General features: G+C 42.6%; 1 protein-coding gene across 1 annotated transcript; it reads right to left on the reverse strand.

Annotated features, from left to right (window-relative positions):
• Nucleotides 1–418: 418 nt before the first annotated feature.
• prss56 (serine protease 56) lies at nucleotides 419–6339 on the reverse strand. Its single transcript, XM_063461820.1, has 14 exons — nucleotides 6027–6339; nucleotides 4626–4784; nucleotides 4251–4505; nucleotides 3967–4156; nucleotides 3756–3864; nucleotides 3503–3659; nucleotides 3255–3397; nucleotides 2991–3150; nucleotides 2638–2826; nucleotides 2340–2531; nucleotides 2046–2242; nucleotides 1230–1761; nucleotides 1034–1140; nucleotides 419–962 (listed from the first exon to the last, which is right to left on the reverse strand). The coding sequence occupies exons 1-14, from the start codon at nucleotides 6124–6126 to the stop codon at nucleotides 789–791; spliced, it is 2664 nt and encodes an 887-aa protein (XP_063317890.1). The 5' UTR covers nucleotides 6127–6339; the 3' UTR covers nucleotides 419–788.
• Between the last annotated feature and the right edge of the window lie 6537 nt (nucleotides 6340–12876).

Consider the following 12876-nt stretch of genomic DNA (forward strand, 5'->3'; position numbering starts at 1 on the left):
TACTGGCTTAATTCAGCCGATTGTTTAAAGACTCAAATACAGGATTAGAGAAGCAAAAGTCAACACAAAGCAATAATGGGGGCCTGTTTGCTGCTCAAAGAGTGCCACTTCCTTTAAACTTGCCAGTTGTGGATAATGACAGACAATAAGAGACTCTAGAGGGTGGTGTATTTCTGGATCCTGTTAAAATTACCCATCTTAAGAAAAAAAATCATGGAGGTTCTTGTCATCACAGTAACAGCTGCTGCACTGACCGTGAAGCTCTGCTCAAAGGGTGAAACCAATGAATGTGGGGTCACAAAGACGGGAAGATCAGAAGCTGCATTACTGCTAACTCAGTCTTTCCTTACAATAAACACAGCATCCCATAACATTAATAACTTTTTTATTTATAGACCTGAATTTTTGTTTTGTTTTTTTACAAAAATACAAATACTTTTCTCTATACAAATAAATATTACAAGAATAAACATTACATAATATATATATCGCGTATGTGCTTTACAAGAGGCTCAACCTTTGTAAAAGACAATATGAATAACTTATCATTTTTGTTCGGGTTCATAAGTTAGACAAGGCTGCGTCTACAACCACATACAAAAGCTTGTGGTGTGACTGGTGGTCAGTAAGTGGGTTGATACATTCATGTTCTTCGTTTAGAGTCAGGAAACTGCAGAGGCAAGAAGTAAAGTCTGTGCGCGCTTTCAACGCATCTGTCTGTTAAAAGTTTCTCAGTTGACTTGGAGAGGCTTTCTGCCATCATCTCTCCTTTTTAGCGTCGTTAGCAGTTACGACTTGAGAGCCTCCAGTGCCAAAGCGATGATCCTCGGCACGCTGCGGTAGAAAGAATCGTTTTCTAGGCCCACAAGACTGTAGAAGGTCAAAGGTCGTCCTCCAACTACAGCTCTGACCCGCGCTTGGTAAAGTCCTCGGTCATTCTTGGAGCCCAGATCAACTAACACCTAAAGAAACGAGAGAGCTCATTAAAAGGCTGTTTCAAAAAGAATATTGCATGCATATTACTGAGACTTACCTCCTGGAAGTTCATGTGGAGATTCTTGCTCGGGATGTTTAACACCCAGCTGTAAGAGTCTCTGACTTGGCTGACTTTCTGTGAAGACTCTCTCACTCCAGGACAAACTACAGGGGGGAAACAAACACACCTGAGCACATGCATTATTTTGGAATATATGTAATGAAAGTTGTCTGAATAAAGATGTGGCACACACTTTTCATGTTGGCGCCGGTCGTTTGCCTCCTGTGAACAAGGCTCCTGTATTTTCTGTGAAGAATTAAAGGCTTGACAGCAGCCTGTCTGAGGTCAGCGGTCTCTGTGGGCGCGCTCTCAGTGACTGGCTGGAGAACAGTTGTTGACTCTGTGCCGTCTCCATTCTCAGAAAATGTCAAACCCTCTGACGCGGCTCTCCGTTTTTCATTAGCAGTAGCTTCTTCACTAAATGAGCTTTCACTCTGCAATCCTGCTTCTGTGGCAATCCCACTTTGTGCCTTTAAATTCTTAACATCATTTATGAACGCTGTCAGAAGTGACCAAGGTTTCTGTGATACCCAGGAAGAGGAGGGTGGGTGGGTGTGGTCCGGTGCTCCAGTGGATGGAGTAAAGACAGACGGAGAGTCCTCCTGAAGGTAGACTGTGTCCAAGTGCAGGATGGGAGGAGCAGCTCTGGAGTCCAGTTTGGAACGCAGAGCTGAGATGATGGATTGATATTCTCCCTCAAGCTGCTGCAGAAAGGAGTCCTGTGTCTTGAGACATTAAAAACAGATTTAAATGTTCAGATCAAGCTGAAATAAAAACACATGGAAACAAAGTGAAACCGTCTCTGTAACTGAAAGAAACTCACATTAACCCTCCCTAGGTTTGATTTTCATTGTTTTATCTTACTAGGATTTGTTTTGTGCTGTAATTAACCACAGTTTACTTTGTACACATGCAGTTATTCATTAAATTAAACACAAATACAATTCAAATTGTCGTCTGTGTAAGATAAACCATGCATCACTTTATTCTTGAGCATTAAACAGCGCACCTGCAAGAAAAGGTTGTCCTCCTGCCTCCTGGTTTTGGAGGAGATATCTGTGTCAGGGTTTTGTTCATCCACATCATCGGCCATGCTTCTCAGATATTTTTCCCAGTCATCCACCAACGCCCCGACGTCTGTGAATAAGGCTGGGGGAACTGGAGAAGGGCCTTCCTCTGCTGGCACCACAGCACCACCTAGCTGTTCTGCAAGTAATAAAACACCTGTTACAGCAGCAAGCAGCAAAACATGACAGTTTGAGCTTGGACAAATGGTGGAGAGCATCCTCTGTCAGTCATGTACCTTCAATCTGTTTAAGACTGTGGCTCAGGCCTAGGTCCCGCCTCTCTCTGGTGTGAGTGAAAGCTGTGCTGTAGATATGCTCCACAAGCTGAGGCAGAGTCTGGGTGAAGAAAGTCAAGTCCACTTTGTCCCTGATGTAGTCCTCGGCCCTCTGGAGCAAGTCCAGCAGGGTCTGCAAGAATGAGTGCAACTCTAGATGATGGAGAGAGTACGAAAGATCAGAAAACTCAGCGTAAACAATATATCAGGTATTTGTTGTACATTCATGAAGCCAGGCGTTTCAAATAGAAGTACTCACGGCATTTCTTGAAGCGGGTGAGGCATTTCTCCTCGGCCAGTCGGCTGCAAGCGCTGGCAGACTGACCAGAAGGACAGGTCAGTTTATAGAAGCGACACAGAGAGCTAAACTCTGACCTCTGTTCTTCTTCTGTCATTTCAGTTGTCTTTAGAAGCTCTGGACATGTAGGCTCACGGCTCCCAAATGACTCTAAAAAGAAGAAATAGAAGTGATGATTTCATGATGAAGTGCAGTATGTCAGTATTACGGAGTAGCCACTGATAATACTTTTCAGATTACTCAGATGAGTTTACTTTTACGGTAAAGCGAGGTTATGTCAGATTACTTTATATCGATATAAATACACAACTTACTTTGTATCTCTGCCTGAATCCAGTCAGAGAAGGCAGACACCCGCGTATAAACGCCGGGCTTGCCTTTCTCTCCACAGCCGTCTCCCCAGGAGGTGATGCCATGGAGCTGAAATCGACCAGATATTCGGTCCTGGTAGATCAGGGGGCCGCCAGAATCTCCCTGCAGGTGATATAGTTTATGGTTTGCAATGAATTAAAGTGGTGCCACTTCAGTAACTGATAAAGATAATTCAAAAATGAACCCAGAAATTCTAATGTGCCCACCTGACAAGAGTCTATGCCTCCAGAAAGATAACCAGCACAAAGCATAGTGTTGGTGACCAGTTCTTTGCCAAGAGCACTCTTACAGGTGCTTTGAGGCAGCAGGGGCACCTTGGCCTCCATCACCACATCAGCAGATGGGCCATCTGTGGACAAAAATGCACCATTATTGATTTGGTAGGATAATAAATAAGTTGTATTTTCATGAGGCTAGCATGACACCGTGTGTGTCTATAGGATACTGAACTCACCTTCATAGAGGGAGCCCCAGCCTGCCACCAGACACGGGCTGCCAGTGGGGGGCTCCATACCAGAAGGAAGACACACTGGGGTGACGTGCTGAGACAGGACCACTGGAGAAGTCAGCTCCACCAGTGCTATATCATTGTTAAATGTCTTTGGGTTGAACTGCAGAGACATGACAGAACTGTTATTGCCCCTGATCAATAAATCAGTGATTAATTAAAATACTAAGAGCTATGATCCCACACGTTGGGTTTTTACCTTCGGATGGGGGATGACGCGATTCACTTTGAGAACCTGTTCATCAGGGTCAGTCTTGGTGATGTCGAACTCGCCTACGACAGCTGTCCAGTAGCTCTGGCTACGGCTGCTGCAGAGGTCAAAAGACAGTTTTAACAAATGCTAAATGCTGTGAATTTGACTACTATCTCATCTGTCTTTGCAAAGAAAATAGTCACACATGCACACTAACCCAGCAAAACAATGTGCGGCAGTGACCACCCAGGAGCTGTCCACCAGAACCCCTCCACACATCAAGGCACCATCCAGCTGCAGGTTAACCAGCCAGGGCCAGCTGCCTGGAGGTGCAGGAGAGCCGCCCACAATCCTGGAGCGAGGCTGCGTAACATTTTGCATGGTGGCTGACCTCTGACCGCACACTGCTGCTGGGACAGAGAACAGGCACCGCTGGTGAAAAACGATAAAAAGCAATTACATCTAATGCCTCTGCATCGGTGAAAAGATGTCTCCCCTCACCCTGTGCGTGTGTCTGCATAGCCGGTTCCAGGTTTTGCATTGTGTTGAGCAGGCTGCACTGGAGGACGCGAGCGCTGCAGCTCTCCCCCATGACCCTGATGCAGCTCTCCGTGTCTACCTCACCAGGTGGGCAGCGATGCTGATAGTACGCACAGGCCTGACTCAGAGCCCAGCTCCTCTCCGCCTCACCTTGAAGCTTCTGGGCCTTACCGATAACCTCACAGCTGGGCTCTGATAGAGCATTGGAAGAAGACGCTGTTGACAAGAAGGGGACATCTAAGACACACCAAGATGTAGCGGTGGTGGAGCGGTGACTCGATGTGACTAAAAGGTGATCAGGATTGAACAGGCAAGTAAGCATGATTTTGCACTCACAGCAGGACCCTGACAGCTGTCCGCAGTTCTGAAACAGACAGGGAACACAGCCCCGGCAGCTGGCTTCAGCCCGGCTTCTCTCAGACGTTGCACGTTCAAGAGTGGACAGAGCACTGGCCATGGCTGCTTCCAGCACAACAGTGCCCCGATCAGACAGAGCTGCAGGAAGGACAGGAAGAAAAAGAAAAGAAGAGAAAGGAAAGGTGCAAGAAAAGAGAAGAAAACACAGATGAGCAATATAAATCAGCCAAGCCGATGTGCAGAAACTGCAGCACAGAATGACATACACTGATATTTGCCTCCAAGCTCCAGCACTGCACTGGGATGAATTTCAAACTCAATCAGTTCTACTGTGAGAATTTATTTCCTTAACACATATGCAGAGACTTGTTTGAATTATTATCAATAAAATGACCCAATTTTTGTTTTGAGGAGAAATTTGTGGCAGTGATTCTAAAAAGAAGGACATCTAGGTCATCATAAGGAAGACAGTCATTTGCTGTGGGAACACAGTGTATGTAAGCATTAACATGAATTGGTGCAGCTTTCTGGTATGTGTGTGAGTAGCCCCCTTTTTTCTCATGCTGCTCTTTGAGCTCATTGGCAGCATTTTGGGGAAGCTAGCTCACGCTCAGCGCCCTGGTGAGTCTTCTACAGACACACTTCAATCGGGCCGCCGACCCTGCAGCCCCCCTCTGTGCCGCAAAACATCACAGGATACGCCAGTAACAACAACAATACTGATTGAAGATTTAATTAGAAGGCCAAGGCTGAGCGGGCAGAGGCTGGTGGGCAGGGACAGGCCCTAAGGGCACAGGCTGGCAGCCCCAGGGCGGCTGGGACCCATAGTCCCTTGTTCCAAACACACTGCCATCACCAGTCACTTGCATGAAGGCTCTGCTGTACTCAGCACCTCAACCAGAGAAGGCCAGAGGCCCCTCAACACTGTGCTCTACTGTAGGATTTAAAGGTCACACAGCACTAAATGAAATTAATTTAAACAACTGTTTGCTGCTTCAAACAGGTCCTGAAGAGTAGTGCTGAAATTGGCCAGTACTCGTTATTTACATTTGTGTTTTGGCTCTTTTACAATGTGTTGTTTTCAAGTATTAAAGTTAAAAATCCATGAAAGCAAAACTAGATTTTTTTATTAGATGTTTACATGTGCCAAACTGAAGGTGAATCTCACTCAGACTAGCAAAATCACCAGATGTTTCTTCTGGTGTTTGACTCACTGAGAGGTATTAATGCTTTAAGCATTACTATTTGTTTGCTGCAAGAGACTCATTTGCTACTGAAGACATCTGACATAAGCTCTCCCAAATATAGTCACAGATAGCTACAGCTGTGACCACTCTTAACATAAACTGCCATAAATGAGAAATGATGGGTCAGTTTTACCTTTAAGAGCACTCTGGGGCATCCTGTAGACCTCTCTTCCTGTTGGGGCTCCCAGCAAGCAGTCCAGCCCCATAAGCAGCAGTGACACCAGCAGCGGCATGCTGTCAGAGCATCAGACCTCCACTCCACAGTGGCAAGAAGCAGGCGGGCAAGAGACACACAGAATGACTGAAGAGGATGCAGATGAGCTGGAGATGAGTCTGCAGTGTTTCCAGGTCCTTGTTGTCTGGCAGCTCTATGCATTCACTAACTGTCTCCCTCCTCCTGACTCTCTGGGCTCTCTCCCAAACTGTGGTGCAGGGCATCTGTCTGTAAGTTTACTTAGAGGAACAATAGATGCGTGGAGTGGTCCCTGGTATATATAGAGCCCTCAGGGGACCACAAGCAAGAGGGAGGGGGTAGAGGATAGGAAAGAGAGAGGGAGAGGGAGGGAGAAATGCTCCCATGGCCAATACACAAACAGATGAATTCATTAAGACTGTGACAGCAAATCGGGCGCAACTTGCCAAGGCTGGACATTACAAAGAGGCTTGGTTCTATGAAAGAAGACCGAGTGAGGGAGTGAGAGAGAGATACAGAGGAGGGGGGGAAGAAGAGCGATTGGCTGGGCTTTGAGGAAGGGGGTGTTGTCTGAATTAATGTGATAGAAAGAAGGAGAAAGTTATACAGTTAAGGATAGTAAATGATGCAGAGTATAAGCATCTAAACCAAAGAGTCACAGTATTGCAGGAGGAAGCAGGAAACGGAGGGAGGCTGAGTGTGAGAGAGCAGGAGCCAGGGAGAGGGAAGTGGCTGCCATTGCCCATGCCCCTCAAAGAGGGCATTGTCCCAGGCGTCCCTCTGAGGATGGCCACATCAAAGCCGTCCTCCGGGCATCACTTGGATGCCGCCTCCATTGATCACTTACAGTCTTTTATCCCCCCCATTAAAATATTGTCAGTTCACATCACTTTTGTCTTTCTCTGCTGAACTTTGCTTTTGTTACATAAAGATACAGTAAAAGACTGCTCAGGAACATGATGTATTTTTTAAAGAAAAAGAGAAATCCTTGATTGAGACCACAGCTTGAATTTTGTTGTAGATTTTGGTGATATTCTCACCTGCCAAAACATGACAGGCACGTTAAAAGTCAGAACAATTTCCTACTACATAGACATGTTACATGTTACTTTTTTTTTTAATGAATATGTATAGGTTTTTGAGAAAATGCCACACAGGGCAAGTAATACGATTTTGTGAAATGTAAGGGATAAAACTGTTAAAATGTAAAAATATATGTAAATATGTAAAAATATTAGATGAATAAATCAACAGGACTATGCCCCTTATTAAAAAACACAAGGTTAATGCAGCATAAAGCTAGCGGTTGAGTGATGTCATTAGTTGCAGTTGTACAGTGTAGACTCAGGAGCATAAAAAATAAATGCTAACTGTGGGCTAACTGATATTTAAAGATGTGAACAATCATTTTAAAACTATTACAGCTGTTAAAATCTGGAAAAAGCAGCTATACTGTTTCATCTGATGTAGGCCTAGTCCCAAATCCCTGTAGCGGAGCTAACATGCTCACTAATTTAATCTATTTTTAAGCTGGATCTGGTCTACTTTTAACTTACACTTTATGTTTAGAAATAAATAATCAGCTTACCATTTACCAGTTGTGGTTAGAAAACTGCTTCAACCATTTATCCATAACTACTGGCTTGATTTAAACCATTTGTCTACTAATTGTTGTTACTAGGCTAATCAATTTAACAGCTAGCTGTTAAGCTAGTTTAAACACTTATAGCAGTTTCCATCCCATCTACAATTTCAACTGATTGCCACACTGTTTCAGTTGTGGGCTGTTTCAGCTGTTTCTATAACTTGTTTTGACCATTACCGATCATTTTAAATCAGATATGTGTTTATTTTAGTGGTCTGTGTTTTATTTTAGTCATTTATTTATTTATTAACCTTTTAGCACGAATCTGTTAAGGTCCACTGATTGAGCTAATTTCTCACCCAACCTCAGCTAGTGCACATGTACCGCCTGAGTTGCCTGCTTTAACTTCTGGTTGTGAATGAGGCTTTTCCAGCCTTAGGTGCCACCAGTGACTATACAGCTGACTACCCAGCCATTAGGCCAGAGTACTTAAGGCCACAGAGAGGCGAGCTCCAGTACTAGAGCGCCTTTGTGTTGCAGCTTGTGAGCTGTGTGTGTGTTTTGGCAAGGAGGGTGTTTTGGCAATTTTCAGCTGTTTTGACTTACTCTTTTGATCAGCTTCTAGGTTTTGTTGGGCTTTTCTTCTTTTGATCGTGATAGCAGCTCAACTCTTTCCTTTTGTTTGATTACTTAGTAAGAAAAATGCATTTAATTGGCTAATTTACCCTCATGTCTCCTTTTTCAAACTGAACAAGTTGTGTTGCTTTCCCCCCATTACCTTAGCTTCCTGGGGTATATAACAACCAATTTTAGTAGTTTTTAAGAGTGATTATATTGAATAAAAACAAAATTCAACATGTTCTGTACATTCACATGGGGCCACAGTCTAGATGGATGGACAAAGTGGTCTGTGCTGACAAACTCAAAGGAGGAGTACAAATTGGAGTCAACTCTGAGCCAACTAACCGGCTGAACGATAAAAAGAGCGGCTGCCCAATCTAGCAGAGCATTATCAAAGAGGGCCGTCCACTGCTGCCACAACCCAGCCCTGACAGTTCACACTAACAGCATCATACAGTATGTGTTAGTGTGCGACTGTGTGTTTATGTTTCAAAGCTTCTGCTCACGTAAGTTCAAACACTTTGATACTGGAAAACCGCAAACAGTCAAATATGAAAACATGAGACTTTAAAAACCACTCTGAGTTAAACAAACTGCGCTAATTGCACTTCTTCTTTTTCAAGCTTTGCTTAGACATTTGTTAATGTGCATATGTTTTGTGGTACTCATTGTGCTCCAGCCCCCTGTATGCACTCGTGCGGCATGATGAGATCAGAGAGCAGGTTCGGGAGGAGCAGAGCGGGAGTGAACAAACGGGCGGCACTCTTTCATCCCTTCCCCATTTGCTGTTTATGTCCTTTGATTAATTTGCCTTTTGATGAATCTTCCTTCATCTATCTACCAAACATGGAGCGCTCTCTTTTTTCCCCCTGCCAACTTCTACATCTGTGATGTTCTGTTCTCCGACGGTTCTTTTGACACATTTCAGGATCTTCAGTTTAAGGCAAAGGTTTTGTCATTCTGCTTGTTGTTACTGGGATCTATGAGTGTGAAAGAAGGAAGAAAGAAAGAAGCTTTGCAGGACTCTGTGTAGTCATGTGAGAAACTAAGCACACCCCAGCTTCATGAGCAACTTGAAGCAATCATTCACTGTGTGTCTATCAGTCTCTCACATGGTTGTGTAGAAATTTTTCCCACTGTGCCTTTCAGTGTTGCTTCTTTTCATTGAGTTTTACAGACATTCACCTATGTACAGATCTCCAGTATTTCAATCAGGCTGAGGTCTGATTTGCTGCTGTGCATAGGATCATTGTCCTTTATATTTTAATTTGGGCCAACCTTTAGCTCTCAGACAGAACACCTCACATTTGACTCTGGAATATTTTAGTTTAAGACTCCATAGTTAACTCAATGACTGTAAAGTGTTGTGGCTGAAAAATAAGCCCAAATCAACATCCCTCCACTACTGTGCTTGACAGCTGATATGATTTGTGCTGGTATGCCGTATTTGATTTCTTTTCCAAATGTGGCACTGTGCACCATGACCAAACATCTTCACTTTGATCTCATCTATCCATAAGACATTTTTTCTCTTTAGGAGGCTTTCTGCTGACAATCCTTCCAAACAAGCCATGCTTGTTCAGTCTTTTTCTAACTGCTGTCATGAACTTTAACGTTTAACGTGCTAACTGAGGCATGTAGAGTCTGAGATATGGCTCATGTTTTGCAGTTTCTCTGAACACTGCATGGGTGAATTTGCTGAGATGTCCACTCCTGGAAAAACTGGCGACTCTCTTGAATGTTTTCCATTTGTGAATAATATTTCTCACTATAGAATTATGGCCTTCAGATGGCTTGGAAATGGCCTTATAACCCTTCCTATTTAAGATCATTCATGATGTATTTCCTACTCGGTGTTGTGTTAGCACACACTTGAATATTTTAGACCAGCAAACTGCCTCTGCTTTTATAGAGGTGCTCACCTAAGCTGATTTACAGTGAATCAAGAGCATTTGACTAGCAGCTCCTGGCTTTAATTAATTTAATTTAATTTAATTAAAATTCCAGCACTCAACCAGACAGTGGACAGAAATTTCACTTTTCTGTGACACAATAAAGACAGGATTTAAACAGTATTTTTAAAACTGCTTTTCTTATCACCTAACAAACAAAATTAAGATCAGATTGTGATCTAGTGAATAAATGACTACTTCAAGATTGTTAGCTTCCCCAGTTTTCAGGACAGATCAGTGTAGCTGGTACAGTTTTAGGACCTGTTGGCATCTAAGGTTATTCAGTGGTCTACATCTCTGTCTCAGGCCTTCAGTGAAGCACTGACTAAAATATATTTCTCTGCAATCGATACTAAAAGCACCACACTCCTCAGGAGAGTAATGTTTTATTGAGGAAATATGAGAGGTCTGTTAGAAGCAGCAAGGAATATACTAGCTTCTCTGCAGAAATTCACATGGATGCACATCATCTGCTGAACGGTTCACAAATGATTTACTGAGGGGTCCACAGGCTTGTCTGCGGCTGGCTGCTTGAGCAGGTTACATCGAGAAAACGCACAATGCACAGCACAAACTCACACTACAATGCGATATTAACAACAATCGTGTTGAAAAACACCCAGGTATTGTGTTCAGTTATGAAACCATTTTCCCTCCCATTGTCTCGGCCGAAAACAATTGAAATCTAGGTCAGTGGGGTACGCAAGGGAGAAGAGGTTCCCAACATTTCAGCACAGACAGACACTTGAACCTCATGACAATAGTCAAGCAGAAGCAGCTCGTCTGCACAGGCCTGTCATTGTTAGACATGTTGTTAATTAGATCTATTATGACCTCAACAATCACATTAACTGCCATTAAGTTCACATTAACCACCAACTGTTCGATAATGAAATCTCCAATTTACGTAAATGGAGTGAGAATGATGACATGGCTGATTAAGTTTATGTGGAAACACAGCTCAGATCATTTTTCCTGATAATAATTCAACCACGCACCCGTGATCTTCTCATAAAATATTGCATTTTTAGGGAAATAAATGGAGTTGTTAAAAGAGTGGCACGGAGATACTGTGCTTAGCTATGGTTTGAAATTGGATACTCTAAATCTGTATCTTTGACCTTAGAGCCCCATGTGAGGGGTGAAAAGCTTTTTCTTTCAGTCACCTCTTGCTAAATGTTTTGAAACTACTTAGCATCTTCTGGTTCATGTACCTGCAGGGAGCGGGCAGTCTGTCTCTAAAATGTGTATTTCTCTGTGCTGCGTGCTTTGGGCTCCTGATCACTGAAATAAGCTCACGCACTTTGTTGCATCAAAAACAAAAAAAGACTAGCAACCAGCTGAAAAAGGAGACAGGCTGCATGAAGAGAATCCACAAGCAGCAGCTTTGTAAAGACTGACATCTAGTGTCACAACAGTGAAACCTCCTGTTTTAATAGCTCTGCGGTTCAGTCTGGTAGAGTATTTACCCTCTGCTGAGATCCAGTTCAATTTGTAATCTTCAGTTTTTATATAACAGAAACCAAAACAAACTACTTATATAAGATCATGTTAGATATTTAAAGCCTGTAGTAAGTGACTGTGTTCCTTAGACTATACTGATAAAAATAATAACGATAGAAAGAACGTATATAACTGCTTTTGCTGTGAATTGTTAATACAAAGTTACTTAAATGGCCAGTGTCATTATTCTTATTTTAAACTTCTTCAAAGAAATCCAGCTTTACTTCTAAAGCTAACTAGCTTAAGCTGTTAGCTTGTATGCTTTCCTCCAGCTTCGGCCATCTTTGGACTCCGCAAAGCTTTCAGCTTCTTCTGATCCAACACTTTAGGCTGGATTAACTTCTGTTGTTTAAGATCTGCTGTATTAATAAAATGGACTTAGCTTGACAGTTAATATGACAGGGTCATTATATTCAGACATTTCATACTTCATGTTTTTCAATAAAATAATTCTTTTCAGTTTAGGTGCACTCATATATTATTTGAATGGCTGAATATAGTCTATATCGGTCAGCTAAAGGAACAACTAGAATCATCACAGCTAAGTAGCTAAGCTAGCCTAGCTAATATGCTAGCTAGCTGCAAGAACATCATAGGGATTTTTTAATTACTGTTTGATTGCTCAAGTGTGACCATTTATTTTTAAAAGCAACATATTAATAACATTTTTACATTTACATTTTCACACAATTACAGTTATACTGGATTTAAAGGCACAGGGAAGAAAGGTTAGCCAGATCACCCCATGCTCTCTCCCTATATCTGCCTTTGTGTTTCTGTTGTACAACAATTCACAAACAAAAAATGAGTTTTAGTGATGTACTCATATTCATCATAAATAAATCCAAATATGGCAGTTTAATATGTTCTTATTGGATGCACAATTTAATTAATTTAATGATAAATAATCTGATGCAATATGAAAAACAGACAGTATTGTACAGTGTCTCATGTCTTCCCATGAACATCAAAAACAAACAGAGTGCTCTTCAGGTGAACTATCAGGAGATGGTACTCTACTATGCTGACCTTACCTGCTTCCTTTCTCTTTGTATGTATCTGCTTTTCTGTCTCATACACACAAACACACACACACACACAAACACACACACATACACCTGTAGCACAT

The sequence above is a fragment of the Pelmatolapia mariae genome, linkage group LG18 (assembly GCF_036321145.2).
Source record: "Pelmatolapia mariae isolate MD_Pm_ZW linkage group LG18, Pm_UMD_F_2, whole genome shotgun sequence".
NCBI classification, from domain to species: Eukaryota; Metazoa; Chordata; class Actinopteri; order Cichliformes; family Cichlidae; genus Pelmatolapia; species Pelmatolapia mariae.